At 44.1% G+C, this 20814-nt stretch overlaps 1 protein-coding gene across 7 annotated transcripts in view; it reads right to left on the bottom strand.

Annotated features, from left to right (window-relative positions):
• Positions 1–390: 390 nt before the first annotated feature.
• The window catches only part of LOC113023555 (E3 ubiquitin-protein ligase TRIM21-like), a 29225-nt gene continuing 8801 nt past the window's right edge, over positions 391–20814 (bottom strand). For 3 of the 7 annotated variants that reach the window (XM_026169640.1, XM_026169641.1, XM_026169642.1), the window contains exons 5-7: positions 6335–6367; positions 2926–3096; positions 391–2126 (exon numbers count right to left, since the gene is read on the bottom strand). In XM_026169640.1, coding sequence (XP_026025425.1) covers positions 816–2126; positions 2926–3021 — 1407 coding nt within the window. In that variant the 5' untranslated portion in view covers positions 3022–3096; positions 6335–6367 and the 3' untranslated portion in view covers positions 391–815. Of the gene's footprint in view, positions 2127–2786; positions 3097–3452; positions 3576–4436; positions 6009–6334; positions 6368–20814 lie in introns of those variants that run through there. The other 4 variants (XM_026169643.1, XR_003272594.1, XM_026169645.1 and 1 more) reach the window with 4 other exon arrangements.

Raw genomic sequence — 20814 nt, 5'->3', positions numbered from 1 at the left:
TGGAGTGAGGAATGAATTCTTCACTGACGGGAATCTTCTGCTATGATAAATGCTCGTTAATAAAGTTAAATAAAATCTCAGGTCACTGGTTCTGTCTTAGCTGAGTCAGCTGCTCTTCAAACTAGAAAGGCTGCAGGCTTCTAACACCAGCCGTGCTGATGAGGTTAAAGTGTCGTTCCCACAGCTCAGGTATTAAAAATATATGAGTTATTGGCCTCTGTTAACAAATGTGCCGTTCAGGGGAAAATGAATCTGTGGCATTTAAACCTCCCAGAGGCTAAATGCTATCAGTCAGGTGTGTGTTATTCCTGGCAGTAGCATGACCTGCGTGGGTGGAAACATGAATAATGAAATAACATCTAAATAAAATCAGTGACATAAACAGGAAGCGTCGGATTATTGATTTAATGTGAAGAAGAAGACAAAAAGAAGTTAGTTGGTTTGACCCAATCAGCTCCGCATTTCTAGAGTAGCGTTACATAATTCACAAATAATCTTTACTTATCTTTCACTCGGCCTGAGCCTATGGCAGTGAAACTAAAGGCTGGCTCAGTCACCTGATCCAGTCCCAGCTGTTTTGGAAAGAGAGAAGTTTGAAGCTGAGTCTTAAGTAGAGAGGGGGTCTGTCCCCTGAAGCCAAACTGGGAGCTGCCTCCCATTCTACTTATAGAAACTCGAGGAAACACAAGTAATCCAAGTATTCTTTTACTGGAATACCAGAGGATGCACCGAGCAACAGGAGCTTCAAGTTCACAGTGTGGTGTAGGATAAGGCTGGGAAACCTGACCTTATTACTCTGGTGCTGTGGGGCCGGTCTAATCAATGGGGGTGATGATTAGCGGTGCAGAGTTTCTACCATCATCATTCAGACCGGGACTGAAGAATGGGTGGAGCTTCTGAGTGAAGGAGCAGCCAGTAAAGGAGTAGATCAGAGCTGCAGTATCCACGTCATAAAAGGAGACCCGACCCTCGTCATAGTCCACAAACACCCCCACCCCCTCAGGACCAGACCGGAGAGAGAGAGCGACATCAGGGTCAGCCTTAGCTTTGTACTCGTATCCGTCTCTCAGCCTCAGAGTCCAGAAACCGTCCCCAGGACTCAGTGTGATTTGAGCCTTCCTGTTGGTCGACTCTGTGGCCACTCCCACAGTCCACTCGGTCTTTCCTTTAACCTGAACCTCAAAGTAAAATCTGCCAGAAGAAAAACTCTGCTCTCCTAAAACATTGATGCAGTAAGAAAATCTCTCTGGGTTGTCTGGAAGCTTCTGCCTCACGTCACTATCGTGAACTTGTTTCCCATCATCAGACAGGACGAGGTAAGGATTTGCTGTGTCTGGATCAAACGTCACGTCCACTGCGTAGCTCTGGACCCACCTCAGCTCGAACCTGGTGAGCATCTTGGGTACTTTCTTCTTCATCTCCTCAGAGAGTGGCTCCTCCAGCTGAAGCACAGAGAGCAGCTCCACCTCCGTCTTCCTCTTCTTCAGCTCACGGATGTCCTGCTCCATCTTTCTGATGAAGCCTTCAGCCTGCAGCTCTGTTTGTCTCTGCTTCTCTCTGATGGTCTCCGTGAGTTTCTCGACATACTTCTTCAGAGCAGCAAAGACCCGAGCACCATCTGTCATCTCTCTGTCTGCGTCCTCTTTACCGAGCTCCACTGAGCGTTTGAGCTCCTCAATCTTCAGTCGCATCTCCTCGATCGTCTGCTGGATTTCAGCCTCCATCTTCACCACTTTCTCTCCTTTACTCATTTCCTCCAGAGGATGATTGAATTTCACGCAGTCCCAAAGTAATGAAAGGCAGACCATGCAGACAATCGCCATCAGTTTGAAGCCTTCCCCATGGCGAACCTCCACCCGTCTACCTGGCCGTTGCTCTGAGCGTCTGAAGGCCTCGACCATCTCAGAGATCAGAGTGTTGACCTGCAGCTCGGGCTTTGGGTAGAGCATCTTCATGCAGACGGGACACTGGAACGAGACGTCAGGATCTGCGTATTTACACATGCAGGCTTTGCAGAAGTTGTGTCCACACGGCGTGCTGACCGGATCGGTGAACACATCCAGACAGATGAAGCACAGAAGCTGATCTTCAGTCAGCAAACGGGCGGCAGCAGCCATGTTTGGACACTGAGACGGGAAAGATGTCAGGAATATTAAAAAGTGTCTAAGATGTTTACACAGCTGTTTGCATGTTTGTGTTTATTTGTTACTGCTGGAAACGTCTTCATGGATCTGAGTGAACGACCAGTTTACACCTGTTATCAAACCTGTTGAAGCCGACAGGATGTTTCTGCTTAATTTCCTCTGAATGAAAACATTTAGAATAAACTGATTTAAGACTTACACTAAAAATTATTGCATAAGACTTTTAACAGCTGATTTTTACAAATATTTCTGAAACTTCATCCACACAAAGACTCATATCCAACAACCTTTCCTCGTTCTGTTGTATTGTTACTTCCCTTTAACTTGTGCTAAATGTGTGTGACAGCAGACTGCCACAGTGTTTGTGTATTATTGAGCTCATGAAGCAGTTTCAACAAGTCTTGTGAAAGCTAAGCAAACATGACAGAGTGAGCTCAGGGTGAGCGGCTGAAATATGAGCCTTCAAACAGGTTTGCTTTAAGATAAATGAGTTTACTGAGCTCTACATGATGCAATGAACTAAAATACAAAGTCTGAAATCTGCATGAAATATTCCATCAGGAAAAAATCTGTTTGAGAAGCTAAAAGATGCAAAGATCAGCTTTGTTTTCATGAATGCTTAAAGACACGAGCCGTACTCACCACAGACGCTCTGCTGTGTTGATGGGGAACTCTGACAAACTCACACTAACGTTTGTTTGAAAAGAAAAGAGAAAGCGAAGAGCCCAACAGGTGTTTGAACTGAGCGTGTGTCAGAGTAAAAGTGCTTCTGGATCACTACCTGTAACCTGTGGAGCTCCGCCTCCTGCAGTGTCAGCTGAGCAGCTCCTGTGATGTGAAAGTTAGTGTCCTGTCCTCCTCCTGCTGGAGACCTCATATCAGACTGTGTGTTGGTGCCTGGTTATGAGCTGGAAGCTTCAGCCCTCTGAAATTTGTTCCAGCCTCCAGTTTTCTAACAATAAACCACATTACTGCCATCATACATCCAACAAACCAGAGAAACAGTGAAGTAGTTACTACCAGATGAACCTCATTCATCAACTTTAGTATTTTATATCCTCCAGCACCATAAATACACAAATACATGTCATGAGCTTGTTAGCATCAGTAAGAAAGACGAGCCCAAACTCTGACACGAACAACAGCAAACAAACAGCAGCATGAACACATGCTAAAGCTACTTGGACATGGAGTCGCTATTTCACTGTGGTGGAGAGGCTTGTGTGGCTAATAATGGTTTTATTTTGAAGCAGAAAAGTGAGAAAAATATTTAATCATGTAATCAATGCAGATGAAGCTAGTTGTTACCATGAAAAGTGTGAGATTTATAAGAAGGGAACAATTTAAGCAGGTTTTGTTGTGGATTTTTTTGATGACCTGGAAGCTCCTGACCCTGCATGGAGGGTTTCACCCCAAGTCCAGCACCCTGAGGCTGTATGCTAAGTGGAAGGAAGGAGGCCGGGGACTGGTGAGTGTCAGCACCACAGTCCAGGATGAGACAACGAACATCCACGAATGCATCAGTAAGATGGCCACGACCGTCCGTGTGCTCAGTGAATACCTCAGGCAGCATAAGTCCAAGAAAGAGGAGGAAGACGAGGAACCATCATGGCAGCACAAGAACAAGCTCTGAGCACAAGATCCATAGAGGCTGGGGTCTATCACACCAGGCAAGACCCCAGGTGCCGGCTGTGTAAAGATGCCCCAGAGACAATCCAGCACATAACAGCAGGGTGCAAGATGCTAGCAGGCAAGGCATACATGGAACGCCATAACCAAGTGGCCGGCATAGTGTACAGGAACATCTGTGCCGAGTATAACCTGGAAGTCCCGAGGTCAAAATGGGAGATGCCCCCAAGGGTGGTGGAGAATGACCGAGCTAAGATCCTGTGGGACTTCCAGATACAGACGGACAAAATGGTGGTGGCTAACCAACCGGACATAGTGGTGGTAGACAAACAGAAGAAGACGGCCGTAGTGATCGATGTAGCGGTTCCGAATGACAGCAATATCAGGAAGAAGGAACACGAGAAGCTGGAGAAATACCAAGGGCTCAGAGAAGAGATGGAGAAGATGTGGAGGGTGAAGGTAACGGTGGTCCCCGTGGTAATCGGAGCACTAGGTGCGGTGACTCCCAAGCTAGGCGAGTGGCTCCAGCAGATCCCGGGAACAACATCGGAGATCTCTGTCCAGAAGAGCGCAGTCCTGGGAACAGCTATCAAATGGTTTGTGTCATGACCCATAAACTTTGGTCAAGTATTATTCACATGTATATGATAAGTTTATGCCACCTGTTGATTTGCACTGCTTGTAGTGAGATTTAATAATTAGGACTGATGTGTAACTTCATGTTATGGCCGACTGTGACAAAGCAAAGCTGGCCCACCTGAAGATGGTGCCCGGCCCGACCCCTGACCTGCATCTGTTGTTTTTGTCTGGATGACGAGGGGAAGTTACCCATCAGCAGCTGCAGGAGGTATGGAGGGTCAGAGGTGACATCGGGGCTCTAGACTCGGGCTTTTCTCAGCTTGCTTTGCTGTGTGTTGTAATGTTTCAGTGTTCATGTGATTCTGTTTATTCTGTTTCAATAACTCTGCTGTTTCCAGAGGATCTTTTTGAGTGATTTGATTGTAATTGGATCTAAAAAGCTGGATCTCCACACCGCTGGCTGGAGGAGGTTATCGTGTTGGCTTTCAAATTTGGGACCTGACAGTTTGTATGACAGAGTTTCTGTGGAGTGACCCATGAATAGGAAACCTGCAGCATCTTTACCTCAAACTTCATATTCAATCATAGAAACAGAAAATACAACATCGAGCTTTGAAAGAAGGACAGACCAGATCCAAGCTGTGACATGTTTTAATGCAGCTTATTAAGCTTTAATCAGAGACAGTATCAGAGGCTATAATGGATTACACTCGCTCCACACACACTGTTTGTGTTTCAGTTCACACAATCAGAGGCGCCGACAGTATCGTGGACCAGAATGACCAGAGTGCACGATGCAGCTGTGATTTCAGGAGCACATGTTAATCTTGCTGTGACGAACACACACATTTAAAAGTTAGACATGGATGGATCTTCCTCTCTGCATGTTACTCTTCTTCTTGGTCTTATTCTCTTTCTCCCCTTGGTTGCTAAACATTTGAAATACATTTAAGTGCAACAGCACCATTGGTATTGCAGATAAGACACTTCATTTCATCCATATTTTGCTGCCTGTAGCATCGGAATATATGCTTTAGACCATTTGACCTTTTATCTTCCTCCTTTGTCCCTTCTTCTGCGATTGCGTCCCCAAGCCTCTCAAGTGATCCACGCAGTTCATTCACACGATTATTATTATTATCATCAGGTCTAAATACATCTGAAAACACAACAACATAATTCTTCCAGTTCCTTATCGCTGGTATTTTACTGAGAATATTCCGATCGTTGCCTGGGTCGGTACATGTTTCACCACATGGGGAGGCACGGACGTAGAAAACCATCAGATCATCTTTGGAGTTTTTCCTAATTTTGTCGTTTTCTTTGAAATAGTCCAGGGTTCGGGACTCAGCATGAGCAGCCTGAGCAAACAGGATTTCATTTTCACAATTAAATTTTTTTATATCAGCCCATGTGTTTATCTTTCCACGGCATCCTTTCAAAACATCAGGCCACTGTACAGGAGCATTAGGACACTGATATTGAACATTAGGCCATCTCAGCACTGTGGCTGCCATCACTCTGTTACCTATGTATACGTCACAGTTTAGAATCTTCGTCCTCACAGCTTCACCATCATCATCAGTGACTTTGTTCATATCAAACTTGTCTTTATTGCGTGGGACGCTCACGGCCACACTGAACATGGGAAACTGTCTGTCAAGTAAACAGAATATTCACCTGTAAAACGTTTTCTTTCTAATGTGCAGATTCAAGTATCCAGAGTGTTAAACCAGCCAAAGTGAGTTCAGTCTCATTTTGCTGAGGAAACCAGTCTATTTCTTTTTTTGGATTTTTTTAAGCCCTGAAATTGAGAACAACTTAAACATCCAGTTACAAATAACAGTGAGTATGTAATGCTGCATTTGTTCTTTCAGTCTCTGCTTCTACATGTAGCTCTAATGATCTCTGTTTCTGCCACGTTACTATAAAGCACACTGTAAGTACTGTGTTTCAGATTAAAGTAAACCTTTGTTACTGACCTGTTGTCGTCTGCACCGTAGCTAGGTGTGTACCTGCCAAAAGACACACACACAGGTTCTGATGTTGATTTCACTTGGAAAGATTTACATGAAACCACAACAATGTTGGTTTGTTTCCCTGAGAGTTTGGACAGAGTTAAACAGAGGCTGATCTGTGTTACAGTCCAGTGTGATGAGATATTCGATTTGTGTACTCAGGTTTTGAAACGTGTTGGAGTGCATTATTGTTGTTGTTGTTTAACTGGGACGCAGTATGTTAGTCGTCACCACAAGGGGGCACAGTTCCACTGTGAATGAACGTATGCTGTGACATCACACCACTGATCAAGTAAGCGAGCGGTCACAGGAATGGTAGCCTTGAAAGAAACGATGTGTTATTAAATTATTCTGTTATTATATGTTACCTTATATATGTAATCAAAGTAGTTGAATTAGAATACTGCTGTAGATCACATTATACCCTTTAATATAGAGTGTGTGAGCTGTATGTAGTTTAGTTCTCATTATACTTTTGAGTTAACAGAACATAGTCACATATTAGTTCATTAGATAAATGTGCATCACTCTGTATCCTTGATCTGCTGGGAATGTGTTACACTGTTTTCTTGACATGCTTAATTGTTGAATCATGAAGAGAAGGTTGTAAGCAGGAGACTCTGTGTCTAAAGACAGGGGAGATAGATAGACCACATTCCACACCCCCACCTTACAGAAAGCAGAGAAACAACTGCCGAGGTCATAACTTAGGCGCTGTAACAGAGAAAAAATGTGATGTTTTGGCTTTTACGACTAGCTGGGGGCCACTAGAGACTATAAAAAGCTGAGCAACCCGTCACCATTTTGAGACATGTGCCTGACCCTCTGGTAGCATCTCTCCCGTCCGGACGTTGTAATGCTCTGACTGTTGAATTGTATGGAAATAAATGATTGTTGATTGAGCATTGATACACCGAGTATTGTCCTTCCTTCAGCCCAAAGATTCAAAGAACTGCGTGTTTTCAACAACTTGGTGCCGTGTGACCCGGATCTTTGGTGTGCTGAGGAGGTGCAGATTTGACCTTTGGTGAGATCGTGAGGCGAGGTGAACAGAGGACCGGTCCAAAAATAAAAAGGTAAGCACAGCCTGTTGTATTATAAATACCAAATGTGCATATTGGGCTTTCCAAATTAATCTGTTCACTGAGTTACATGTATTTTCACAGTAAATTTGTCGGTGTCTGGTTTTTGGCGCAAGATACTAACAACATAAGTTGAGGCTGAATTCCAGTGTGTTAAATAAACTGCTTCTACCGAGATACTAATAACATACTACGTTGGACTAGATGCAGCCACTTTACCTTCCACATTTAATTTTGTCTAATACTGGCTTCTGTAGCAATAATACATTAGAATTTATTCTGAAGACGCGGCCATTAGTTCAGTACATTGAAGTCGAGGTTTGTTTATTTTGTTTATGGTGTCAGTGACGTCCTGGCTTTTGCCGGCTATGAAATAGAAGTTGATTTAAGGACAAGCAGATGCTGGCTTCACGGTGCAGTTGGACGCTGGCAACGCGAGAGCGAAACACGTCCGTAGGTTTGGTTTATGATATGGCCGTGTTCCGGTGGTGCGGCCGTGAAGTGCAGTAGTGGTTGGTGCTAGTTTTAGTACATTGGATAGAGGTTTTGACGGTGGTTTGTGGCGTCAGTCGAGTATAAAGGGCTGCGGCCATAATACAAAGTAAAAATTTAAGTACATAGCAACACCTGGTTTATGATGTCAGGTATAACTTCGGGGATGCAAGCATCACTTTTATGATGCGACTTTGCCCCGTGGTGGCGGTCATAATCGCAGAGAAAGGGGTATTTTGGTCTATGGTGCAGTGTGCTTTAAGAAGATCTAATAGTTGAGCTCAGAGGTTTCTGTGTAAAATTCCCGCTGAGGAAAAGTGTTGTGTGTGAGTATCAAAGCGCGCTCTGGGTGAGAGAGTGTGTGTGAAGCTGCGAGGCGCGCTCTGGGTGCTGTCTTGTGGGTAAAGCGCGCACTGAGTGAGAGTGTGAGTGAGGCGCGCTCTGAGTGTGTTTTTTGTGTGGAGTGTGAAGCGTGAACACAGTGACAGTGACGGTTGATGTGTTTGATTAGGAGGACATTAGAGCAAATACACATTTTAGGATCAAAGGTTGATGCCTAGTGTACCTGTGGAACTTTGCCCTAGGAGTGGCGACCCTCCTGTCCGGGGACGCTTGGCCAGGACCGGCGGCGTCCGGGTGCCGAGGTGGTGACTTGGGGAGGTGAGGGCCCCCGCATAGCCACGGAAATAACACTGGAACGGCCGTGTAATCACGGGTTCACATTTATTCCGGACTAGAACAAGACACATTTTGCGAACAAAGGTTGAGTCTAGATTAGTAAAGAAATATAAAAAGGTTGAATTCCTCGTTTCAGTGGTTGAAATTGTTGTGTGCCTGTCCCCTGACGAGTGTGAAATTAAAATAAAGAGGGAATTTGGAGCCACATAGAGATAGACGGGCATAATTGGGTGTATTACTCTGTGGTGTAATAAAAATAAAAAGGAGAGATAGTAAGAGGTGTGCAGTGGAGAATTATAGAGGAGTACAGAGAGGAATGTGTTGGGAGACTGGCGTACAGTTTACGCTGTCAAGGTAGGCGTGTTGCCTGCTTATCTGTTTAACATGTGATGAAAATGAAATTAAAATAAATCTCTTAGTGTGTTAATACAGGAAGCTGCGGACCTGGACCAACTGCCCCCACAAGCACAGCGGCCGAAGCAAAATTATAGGTAATGGGAACCACACCCAGCACGAATCAGCAGCTGTGAAACAGACAGCAGCGAGGAGAGAATTAGAGGAGAAATTAAGAGAAGTTTTAACACATAAAACTGGGGCCAACGGACTTGTGGAGGTTGGGAAGGCGTCCGGAGCATCACAACAAAAAGGTGAAACAAAAACACACAAGCAGAGAAATCTGAGAGAAAGGCTCCTTTTAAGGTAACGCCTAGTTTGAGAAAAGATAAAATTAACCTGCTTTTATACAAATGCACATACACGCAATGAAGAAACAGCTTACACTCATGAACACGTGAAGATTTTCCAGCAAGGTTAAAGAAAAATTAACATACTTAAATGATGAAGTCTATACATTACTGACAAAGAAACCCTCTGGGTTGCAGGACAACAATTTAACTAAAAAAAAAAAAAAAGGAACACTGGTCTAACCAACCAGGCAAGACACAACAAATTTAGTGGTTAAAAGATTCAAATTGTGACATGTTTTCTGTTGATTGATTAATAAAAGTGATTACTGAATGAAAGAAAGTTCCTTTTTTGGGCTTTTAAACATGATCTTAAGAATTTTAACATATACCGGTGTTGTCCTGTCAACTTGGTGGGTTAGGAGTTGATTATATCGGGAGACAAAAAACAAAAAAAGGGGGAGAGAAGGCTGACACAGGGCCTGGCCCCATTGCCTCCCCTCTGAATAACACAGCCAACACAACAACATTTTCCTGTTCGTTTGTTTTTGTTTTTTGTTTGTTTTTGTTTTGTTTTGTTTTTGTTTTTTCTATACATATTTAATTACAGGCTGCTTTGCCGGCCCTGAAAGCCGAGGCTGACTGGACTCCTGCTCTCCCCCATACGTGACACTGACCAAATGCTGCAACAGCTGGACCCACAACAACGACCTGAGAATGTCAACAGACCTGCAGGAATGTGATCTCATGCAGCCGAGACGGAGAGCACTAAACCTAAGGCCCGTTTCACTACACGGGGGAAAATTCCCAGACTGCGTCAGCTGACAGAGCTGTGACGAGACGCCCGCCAAGCCCGAATGAAAAGTAAGGCCGAGCGAAAGAATGCTGACCTTGATAACTTTGCATTCACACTGTGCAGGACAGTGATGGACCAACACGGATGATCGGGTGGCGAAAAAGGGCGTGACCGAGACAAGAGGAGTAACTGAGGTCAGAAGGCACCTCAGAATGGACAAAAACACAGAAGAAGAGGCAGGTTTCACCTGCGGTGAACATCGACCCTGGAGAAAGGACTGCCCCAATTGGGGTCAGAACCAGGACGGACTGAATTTTGAGCAGCAGCAGCAGCAGCAATGGTCGCAAACAAACTGAAAAGGAGGGGGGGGCAGGACCCCAGGGCATGCTTCAGGCCGTGGTTTACCCAGAACACCAGAACAGGAAAGTGATGAACACAAACACCCACACAAACACACACATCTACATGCACTGACTCAGAATGAAGAGAAACACACACACACACACGTCTACAAACACACAGATTCAGAATGAAGTGAAATACACACATGAACACGTGCACTCGTTGAGTGAGTGAGAAATGACACACACACACACACACACACACGGGAATGTTGATTCACTGAGAAGTGATGCACACACATACACATGCACACGCTTGTGCAATAAAGAGTGATCCACACGCACACACACATACACGCTGATGCAATGAAGAATGCTTTGCTTATGCTGATATGCAAAATGCTGCACACAAACATCCCAATGCATAATTATTATGAGGAGCCATTGATTACTTAGAATGTGTTATATGTCACCCAGAGGGCATTTATGTAGATTTTAGGAATAAGCTCTAAAACGGTTTGGTTATGAAAACAATGTCTGTGCGTGATGTCTGTTTATGGCTCAAGGCCTTGACTGAATTCTTTGCTGTGCTTCACACAGCCCTGATGAGGAACAGTGGCACAGAGTGAAATTGATGAATTAGTAGTGTAAGTTTTAGGTCGGAGTACGGCATTTTCTGTGATTGAGTTTTAATTCAAGGAGGAACAAAAGGTGTTACGGCACCTGAGGTTCTCATTCCCACACAATATTGTCCCGGCAGGAAGCAAAATGTTCCTGTGAATTTCTGGTTGATTGTTTGGTTTTGTTTAGCGCTAGCTTGATTTTATCAGTGAGCTTTGGCTTGTGTTCTTTCTCGTAAGCGAGAGAGGGATAGTTTTATGCTTGGACAAGTCTGCAACGGGCCCTAGTTTGTGTTATTTTAGTAGTATTTTGTTGGTTATGTCTGTTTTCGTTTTTGTTACAGTGCACTGAGGAAAAACAAATGAGAGGTGTGATCCACCGGTGGTGATATGTTGATATTTTGTGAGTTCATGATTTAACAATCAGCTCTTTAAACAAGGCCTGAAAGATTGAAATTTAAAGCGCTATAAAATATTATTACTGTAAACAGTTGCAAAGTGTGCTTCTCCATGATTGTAATTGGCTTGGGAGAAATTCACTTATAGGGAACACTGAGAAGTTCTGAGTCTAAAAGGATTGCACCGAGTCAATCCGGCCCAAAAAACAACAAGGAATTGTTTTCCTTTAAAATGATGACGTCATCTTGCTGGTGATGGAGGCTCGAATAGGTTGCGCGTGAGACTCCATTATCAGCAACATCTGGTATGAATGTGTATGGAGGTATGCATGTGACTGGACTGTGATGGACTGACGACTAAAAGTTTTGACTGACTTGATACTGAGACAATGACTGCACCCACTTTAGGATTAGTAAATGCCAATAAACAATTCATAAACAATTCACCCAGCCGACAAGAGAAGGGTGGATGCTTCGCTTTGTTTTGTTTTGTTTTTTCAGGAGCAGGAGGATAAGAGAGACTGGAGGAGGAGACTCTAGCTTCACATAAGTATGAACTGCAGACTTAACACTGTGGTTGCTGATTTTGAGTTACCGATGTTTGCATTAAGAAAACTGTGCTATATTAGCTGTGTTTTGAGTAAGGTATCATGTTATATTATTGGGAATGCCAAATGCTACAGTGGAGAAGACTTTTGATGCCACTCATGACTGGAACATGTCATTATTAACCATAGCAGGCCACTGTAAAAGTCAATTAAATTTTATAGAGGAAAATCGCCAAAATTGAACAATACCTATGAATGACTGGCCACATTCAGAATAGAGATATGCAATAATAAACATTGGTCCACATGATTTAGGTTCTCACTTGAAATAGTAAGTTATTAAATGTCGAATATAATCGACAGGGACATTTGATAGGATGTGGTACTGCAAAAGAACAAGAGCAAAGTAAATAAAGAAAATATTGTGTTTAGTTTGGATAAATTCGAATTAAAATGTACCATTACACTCAGAGGATCAATATGGAATAAAACATATGCAAAATTTGTAGGAAGTACATGACTGGTAACTGTTCTGTCCTGAGCGTTTGTTTCTAGAGCACCCACTTGACCACACCAACAGTTTCTCGCCACCGAGGAGGGGTACTTGCAAAAAGAATAGAATAAAAATCTGAGTTTAACAAAACATTTTAAATGTAAATATCAAGCTTACCTTTCTTTTTCCATGAAATGTGCTAGTGGGCACGCCAGCCATTTTGAAAAGGTGGGCAAAACAATTGGCAAGGCCACACCCCCACACGTGTGATATAATTTTAAAGGTACTGTTGCCCTCTCTAAGAAACATCAGGACTTAGAGGAGTGGCAAGTAGAGTATGCAAGCTACAAGCAAAAACTAAAATGTGTACTACAGTGTGCAAAAATGAAATACTGGGTCATCAGGGGGTCATGAGGGACATTTATAAAACTAAAAGTCCCACTAACCTTAAAGTGCACTTGAAAAGCCCACACAAGAAGGTTAACCTAGCTTACCTAGAAGACCTCATCAGGGGGAGCACACTCCCCCTCCTTGAAGAGCTCACCCACTCAACCCGCATCCCCAGAAAACAGCTAACCCCAGATAAGGCAGCGTGATGTATCCCGAGATAACAGGACTGGGACATCCAAATAAAGGTGTGAAACAATCGCCTTCAAAAGGTTATCAATTCACTTGAACCAAAATTAGGACCACACGGTGCGGCAAGAGTTAATAGTTATTAGTCTCAACACCCAAGGATAACCAGAAGAGCATGACTGATATGATGGAACTGGGATTTTGTTACACTTAATTTTTGCAAAACACAAATAAAACTATATTGAAACTAAGGATTTTCAGAAAATAAAAACTACACTAAACTAGCAAAGAATTGGTAAAAACTAATTAAAACTGATATAAAATTGAAAATCTGAAGTCGAAGCTAAATAAAAATAAAAACTGATGAAAATTGCAAAACTATTACAACCCTGGTGCAGAGATTGGCAAATCTGACCAGGAAACGTTATAAAATGGATTGTCAGGATAGTCAGCGTTAAAGCCACTTTTGACAGTCCATACTAGGATGGCATTGGACATCTTCGGGGCAGAAAAGGGTTGGTGTGACCAAGGTGTGGTTTGGCTTGTTGTATGTACATTTCAAAATGTTACAGCTCTGGATGGACCAGTTACCAGGGCATGGAAGGATGACAGACTTTATTACATGAGGAGAAGGGACATTTTCGGGATCGAAGATCCTCAGGGATGACAAGGCTGGAGCAACGGTACTCGAGAGAAGAATTTCTGATACTTTCTGAGATATGATGTCACTAACCTTCTCTTTTAAGTGTCTAGCTCCAATGAATTGACACATGGGAGTGTGTCAAAAAGGGGGAGTTGAGTCCGAACATCAAACAATGGTTTTATGAACATCTTATGACGTTATTTCTGTGTTTAATAATTTAGCTATGGTAAAACTTAAGCTTATAATGTGTTAGACTTAGAAAGGGTTCACTAATTTTTGATTTCTTTTACACACACATAGATTATGATTAGAATAGGTCCTGAACATAATATTTTAAACCAAATTTGAATCATTAGAACAACAATGGATAACAATATTAGATTATCAAGGCTAGGGAGAGAGGTGTTTTGGTTTTCTGTCTCTTGCAGAGAAAGGAACAGACACCAGACGGGGACACGGAGATGTGAGGACCCTTCACAGCAGAGACAGATGTAGGGACTGCCGAGACAGCAACTGGGGTCAAGTGTCATGACGTTTGGGCTCCTGGAGAAGATGGATCCCACAAACACAGCAATAACCATGAAGGGGTTGGCGAAAACCAGGAACACCAGACCAACGAGGTTCGAGAGGCTCTTGGCAAAAAGGGGGACACGCCGGTGAACCCAAAACACACAGATCCTTGTTTGAAATCGGGGCAGAATAATCCCCAGAACTGTGCAATGACTAAAGGGTGGTCTAACCCCGGAGGTCGAAGAAAGAAGCTGAGAATCACCCAACTGGAAGACACTGGTAGCTGCAGCAATAAAAATAAAGGTTAAAAGCTCCTTAGACAGAGGTTCTAGTCTAAGTACATTTGAAAGGTATAAGGGGGCATTAAAATGGGAGTGGAAAACTGGAGCACCAAAATAAAGCTGTGGGAGAATTGGGGAGTGATGGGAGAGTCATCTGTAACTGCTGTTATGGTTGTAAATCTAACTTGGCTTGCATCTGAACTGCATGAACATAGAGGTCATCCCACATATGGTCCACCCGTTAAAGGGGGACAGAGGGCCTCAGGATCAAGAAAACCTGGACCTTGCGACCCTGGAGTGCATGTTGTAAGTGATCTCTTTCAGAGATCAAAAGGGGGAATTATTAAATTATTCTGTTATTATATGTTACCTTATATATGTAATCAAAGTAGTTGAATTAGAATACTGCTGTAGATCACATTATACCCTTTAAAATAGAGTGTGTGAGCTGTATGTAGTTTAGTTCTCATTATACTTTTGAGTTAACAGAACATATTCACATATTAGTTCATTAGATAAATGTGCATCACTCTGTATCCTTGATCTGCTGGGAATGTGTTACACTGTTTTCTTGACATGCTTAATTGTTGAATCATGAAGAGAAGGTTGTAAGCAGGAGACTCTGTGTCTAAAGACAGGGGAGATAGATAGACCACATTCCACACCCCCACCTTACAGAAAGCAGAGAAACAACTGCCGAGGTCATAACTTAGGCGCTGTAACAGAGAAAAAATGTGATGTTTTGGCTTTTACGACTAGCTGGGGGCCACTAGAGACTATAAAAAGCTGAGCAACCCGTCACCATTTTGAGACATGTGCCTGACCCTCTGGTAGCATCTCTCCCGTCCGGACGTTGTAATGCTCTTATTGTTGAATTGTATGGAAATAAATGATTGTTGATTGAGCATTGATACACCGAGTATTGTCCTTCCTTCAGCCCAAAGATTCAAAGAACTGCGTGTTTTCAACAGTGTTAAGAAGTCCCCCTGCCCGGTCAGGCGTTACCTGCACGGAAGGAGCATGACGATAGAAACAATCCATCAGCCAATCAGAGTGTGCACCCGTTACCATAGCAGCATTTGAGTGAGCAATTGTGTCCACTAGAGGGTGATGTTGACCCACAAATGAGAGATTTAAGCTAAATTGGGTACAATTCTGTGTTTATGCCATCCTGTAATGTTGTTATGATAATCTTTTCATGGTATCTGTTTCTGCTCATGCTTAATCTTGTATGGTGTTCTCTTTATTATTTAACGTGAGAGATGCTGTAACATCCCATAACAGGATCTCTCTGAAACGTGATTCTGCACTGTTCCCTGGTAATAAGGCCCGGTCAGAGACAAGGAACGATGTCACAGTATTAAAGAACTTTATTTATAACTGGCACACACTGAACACACACTCTAGCTGGTGTGTAGGGATGTGCTTCTGAAATTAGTGCAAATAAGAAATAAAATAAACATCTCTTTCACTGATTATGCATCCATAACTTGTCTGCAGCAGCGTTACTCTCCGACTACGTTCTCAACTGATAGTTTCTATCGTCAACTGCTGGGATGACGTTCCTCCCATGCAGGTGTAACGATGTAAAAGAATGGATATGGTTTTGTTGTTGTTAAATTCCTGTTAAACTTGGGATCGCAACCATGGGTTTATTTTGGAACTTTTATTTTGAAAATCCGCAGCGGAAGTCTGCTACTGGTAAACGGGCTACCCCCTAAGCCTATCGTTAGTAGCAATGAAGCTTTCGCTGTGGTAAGTTCCTCTCCGTCCGCTCTCACAGAGCATGAGTTTAAAACATATTTGAAAATCCCCATTGAAGCTAATATGACAGTGCACTAATTGCATGAACTGCCCATACGGTAGTATTTGAGTAGATTTCAGGTTTATGACCGTGTTTTGCAGTTAATAGATTAGACGGTAGGAAAAATGGACACGTGGAGCTAGCGGCTAACAGCTAGATGGTAAATGGTAAATGGCCTGCATTTGTATAGCGCTTTTCTAGTCCATAGGACCCCAAAGCGCTTTACACTACATTCAGTCATCCACCCATTCACACACACATTCACACACTGGCGATAGCAAGCTACATAGTAGCCACAGCTGCCCTGGGGCGCACTGACAGAGGCGAGGCTGCCGGACACAGGCGCCACCGGGCCCTCTGACCACCACCAGTAGGCAAACACGGGGTTAGTCTCTTGCCCAAGGATATTTGGCATGCAGCCAGGGTGCAGCCTGGGATCGAACCACCGACCTTCTGATTAGTGGCTGACCTGCTCTGCCACTTGAGCTACAGGCTGTCGTGTCTAATAATTTTGAAACTTCTCTCAATAGTTTGGGCGGAATCCTGTTGCTGAAACCCATGGTTATTCATGTCCCATGTTATTGCAGGTACTTTGAAACATGTATATGGTTGAGCTGCAGGCTAATTCTGTTTAAGACATATTGCTTATTAAGTTTGCCCAGTAGATGGCAGCATTGTTCCATTTACTATTGTACGTAAAAGGGAATTTTGGCTTTGGTTTATTTATATTTACATGAATGTGCATTTAAGTGAATTAATTTTTCTTTTGTTATCTAAACCACAACGCAGTAATGTTTCTATTTTATTTTCCGTGATAAGTATTGTTGCCATTTTATTTTTCAATCAATATTTGTTTTTATTTATTTGGGAAAACTAAGAGTTCCACTATACGATCATAAGCCTATAGTTAGTAGCAATGAAGCTTTCGCTGTGTTTGGGCGGAATCCTGTTGCTGAAACCCATGGTTATTCATGTCCCATGTTATTGCAGAGACCCGCAAAAAGGGGAATAAATCACGCCTGAGCTCTACCCACTTCGAGTCCAGAGAGTTTTATTTACACAGCGCTGGAAAGAGAAGCTGACCTGGGGTTACATTGGTGCCGTGAGCCGTCAATCGAGTGTTTGGACGGTGGACTCCTCTCAGCAACGTGGGCCAGTTTCAGCGCTGCACGTTTGTGATTCATTGTTGTTCTTTCTGACACATTAAAAAAAAAAGAAAAAGGAGCATATATAGCATTTTTGTTTTATTCTAGTTGTTGTGATGGACATCACAGAGGAGGGATCGAGTACTCCTAATGTTGTTGGTAGGGGTAGGGGGTTGTTATGTTCCCCTTTGCGTTTGCGTTATGACACTCCTGTTAGTGGGCGTGGTTTTGTTAGGGGGGATAGTCAGGGGATCCCAGGGCCCCAGTCCAGTGAAGGGGTTGTTGTCCCTCCCCCTAGCCATGTGTCACACACGTCTCAGAACAACAGTTCACCTTCTCCTAACCCAGATACTATTGCCACGGAGATTGTGAGTCAGATGGGGGATGTGATCCAACTGGTTGGTCAGAGAGTAGCGCAGAGTATCTTAACCCAGCTCAGCCCGTCTGCTAGTACCCCCTTACCTGCACCTACGGCCACACCTTTCCATGCTGTGTCATCTACATCTGCTGTTGATGCTGCGCCGGTGCAGTTTGTGTCCCACAGGAAGCTTAAGGACCCACCATGCTTCAGAGGGGATGGTTCTGATCTCATTTCTGTGAGAGAGTGGGAGGATCTGATGAGAGCCTTTATAAAGCTGGGGAGTCTGAGACCCGAAGAACAGGCTGAGGAGATTCTTGTTCATTTGAGAGGCAAGGCTAAGGATGTGGTCCAGGTTGGCATTAGAAACAGTGTCGTAGATGTCACACGTGATCCTGAGGCTATTTTTGGAATCCTGAGGAGACACTTTGACTCTGCTCAGTGCTCACCTCTTCCACTGGCAGACTTCTACACCACTCTCCCAGAGAAAGGCGAAAGTGCATTCGATTATTGGCTTAGGCTGCACCGTGCTGTTGATCTTGCTGTTGAGCGCCTGAAGGAACGAGGACAGGCATTGGGTAGCCCCAGCACTGAGGTCACCCAAATGTTCATCAAAAACTGTCCCTCCCCTGAGCTTGCCATGATCTTTAGATCAAAGACAATTGATAAATGGACAGCCAATGAGGTCCAGGAAATCCTGTGTGAGTCCCACTCTGGAGGAACGTTGAACTCAAGCAGCACGACGGCCGAGAGAGTTGCAGTGAATGCGCAGCAGATATCAACAGCGTTGCCTGTCCAGCCAACAGAGAAGCACATTCAGCCACAGTCGACAGATTCAGCTACTTTGGAGCGGCTCATAGGCATGCTTGAGAAGGTTCTTCTGCAAAGATCCTTTCAGCCTGGTTTGACCACGCGGCCTAACTCCAGACGTTCCAGGATTGAGGGCCTACATGATAAGCCCTGCTCCGTCTGTCATGATATGTCTCACACAGCTTTCATGCACTGCCGAGATCACAAACTCTGTTTTCTGTGCCACTCACCTGACCACACCAGGCGTGCCTGTCCTGGATCCTCGTCGTCTTCTGCCCCTCGACGGTCGGAAAACTAGTTGATCCACATTTGAGGGAGGAAAGTGTGGATCATCTGAGTGACTCTCCCACTTGCGACAGCGATGACCTGGGATCCATGTATGAATCTCTGTGCTCCACTTCGCCACCTGGTACGACAGTTGTCTTCCAAATGACGCAAAGAATTAAGAAATCTGACAGTTTGTTTTATATGACTGTGGGGACTGTGGGCGGAGTTTCACTGAGAGCCATGATCGACAGTGGCTCTATGTCGTGCTCTATTAGTGAGGCTACTGCTACGCGGCTTTTACAGTCCTGCCCTGATCTGAAGCTCGAACCAGCTAATGACATTGTTTTTGTTGGTGCTGGGGGTCACCAGTTCCAACCTAAAGCAGTTTGTGATTTGGAAGTGACTCTTTATGGTTTCAAGCTGCTCATCCCCACGCTGGTTATTCCAGGCCAAAGTGACGACATGATTGTTGGCAGTAACGCTATTAAGTCGTTGATTCATGTAATGAAGAATACGGATGAGTATTGGAGGCTTGTATCTATTTCAGGTGATGTCACCAATGATGACTGTAGACAGTTTTTATCCATGCTTTCCAATGTTGAGCGTTGGCGAGGAGGGGCGGTGCCTGATAAGATTGGCACAGTGAAGTTGAGACAGCGTGTTACGCTGGAACCCCTTCAGGAACACCTTGTGTGGGGTAAATTACCTCCCTCTTCACCTCTATCAGCAGGCTGCACTGTTATTGTTGAGCCTACACAGTCACGGTGTAGACCCAGAGACTTCCTGGTTGGCCGCTCCGTCTCATCATTGTGGGGTGACAAATGGGTTCCTCTCAAGGTGATTAACCCCAGCAACAAGCGTGTGATTCTGAGGAAGAACTGTAAAATCGCTGATGTCTACCCCTGTGTCGCAGTTGAAGAGCTGTCTCCCCCTGAAAAGATCATGTCTAACAGCCACTCTTTTGAACAGGGTTCTGTTCCCATAAGGTCTGTTGAACAAAGGAAGGAACTCTTGCACAGACTAGGACTACAAGACTTGGACTTAGACAGTTGTGAGGTGTCTGACAGATGGAAAGATCAGCTTCTGCAGCTTGTGGAAAAGTATGAGTCTATCTTTTCTAAGGATAAAATGGACTGTGGAGAAGCTACCGATTTTGTCCACAAAATACACCTTGTGGATGAGAAGCCTTTCCGTTTGCCTTATCGCAGAGTACCGCCAAGTCAGTATGAGAAGCTAAGAACTGCTCTGAATGAGATGGAAGAAAGGGACATAATCCGGAAGTCGAACAGTGAGTATGCATCGCCGCTGGTCTTGGTGTGGAAGAAGGATGGCAGCCTGCGCATTTGCACTGATTTCAGATGGCTCAATGCAAAGACTGTTAAAGACGCGCACCCGCTGCCACACCAAGCCGACGCCCTGGCTGCTCTCAGTGGAAATGTTCTCTTTTCAACAATGGATTTGACCTCTGGATTTTACAATGTGCCTCTCTACGAGCCTCACAAGAAATACACAGCATTCTCCTCGCCCTTTGGTCTCCATGAGTACAACCGGATGCCTCAGGGCCTGTCGAACAGTCCGGCGACATTCATGAGAATGATGATGTCGATCTTTGGTGACGAGAATTTCAGCAGCTTGCTTTGTTACTTGGACGACTTGATGGTGTTTGCACCTGACGAGGCAACTGCCCTTCAGCGTCTTGAGATGGTCTTCTCTCGGTTGAGGAGTCACAACCTTAAGCTGGCCCCTAAGAAATGCCATCTTCTTAAGAGGTCAGTTAGATTTCTTGGACATGTCATTTGTGCGGATGGTGTGAGAACTGATCCGGACAAGGTTAACACCATTACCAACATCAGGGAAGAACAGCTTATGGAGAGCGATGGTGTGACTCCCTCCCAGAAGAAGATCCGGTCCTTCTTAGG

This window comes from Astatotilapia calliptera, chromosome 6, assembly GCF_900246225.1.
Source record: "Astatotilapia calliptera chromosome 6, fAstCal1.2, whole genome shotgun sequence".
In the NCBI taxonomy this organism is placed as follows: Eukaryota; Metazoa; Chordata; class Actinopteri; order Cichliformes; family Cichlidae; genus Astatotilapia; species Astatotilapia calliptera.
The sequence above is the reverse complement of the archived record's forward strand: the minus strand, read 5'-3'. Positions and strand labels throughout refer to the sequence as shown.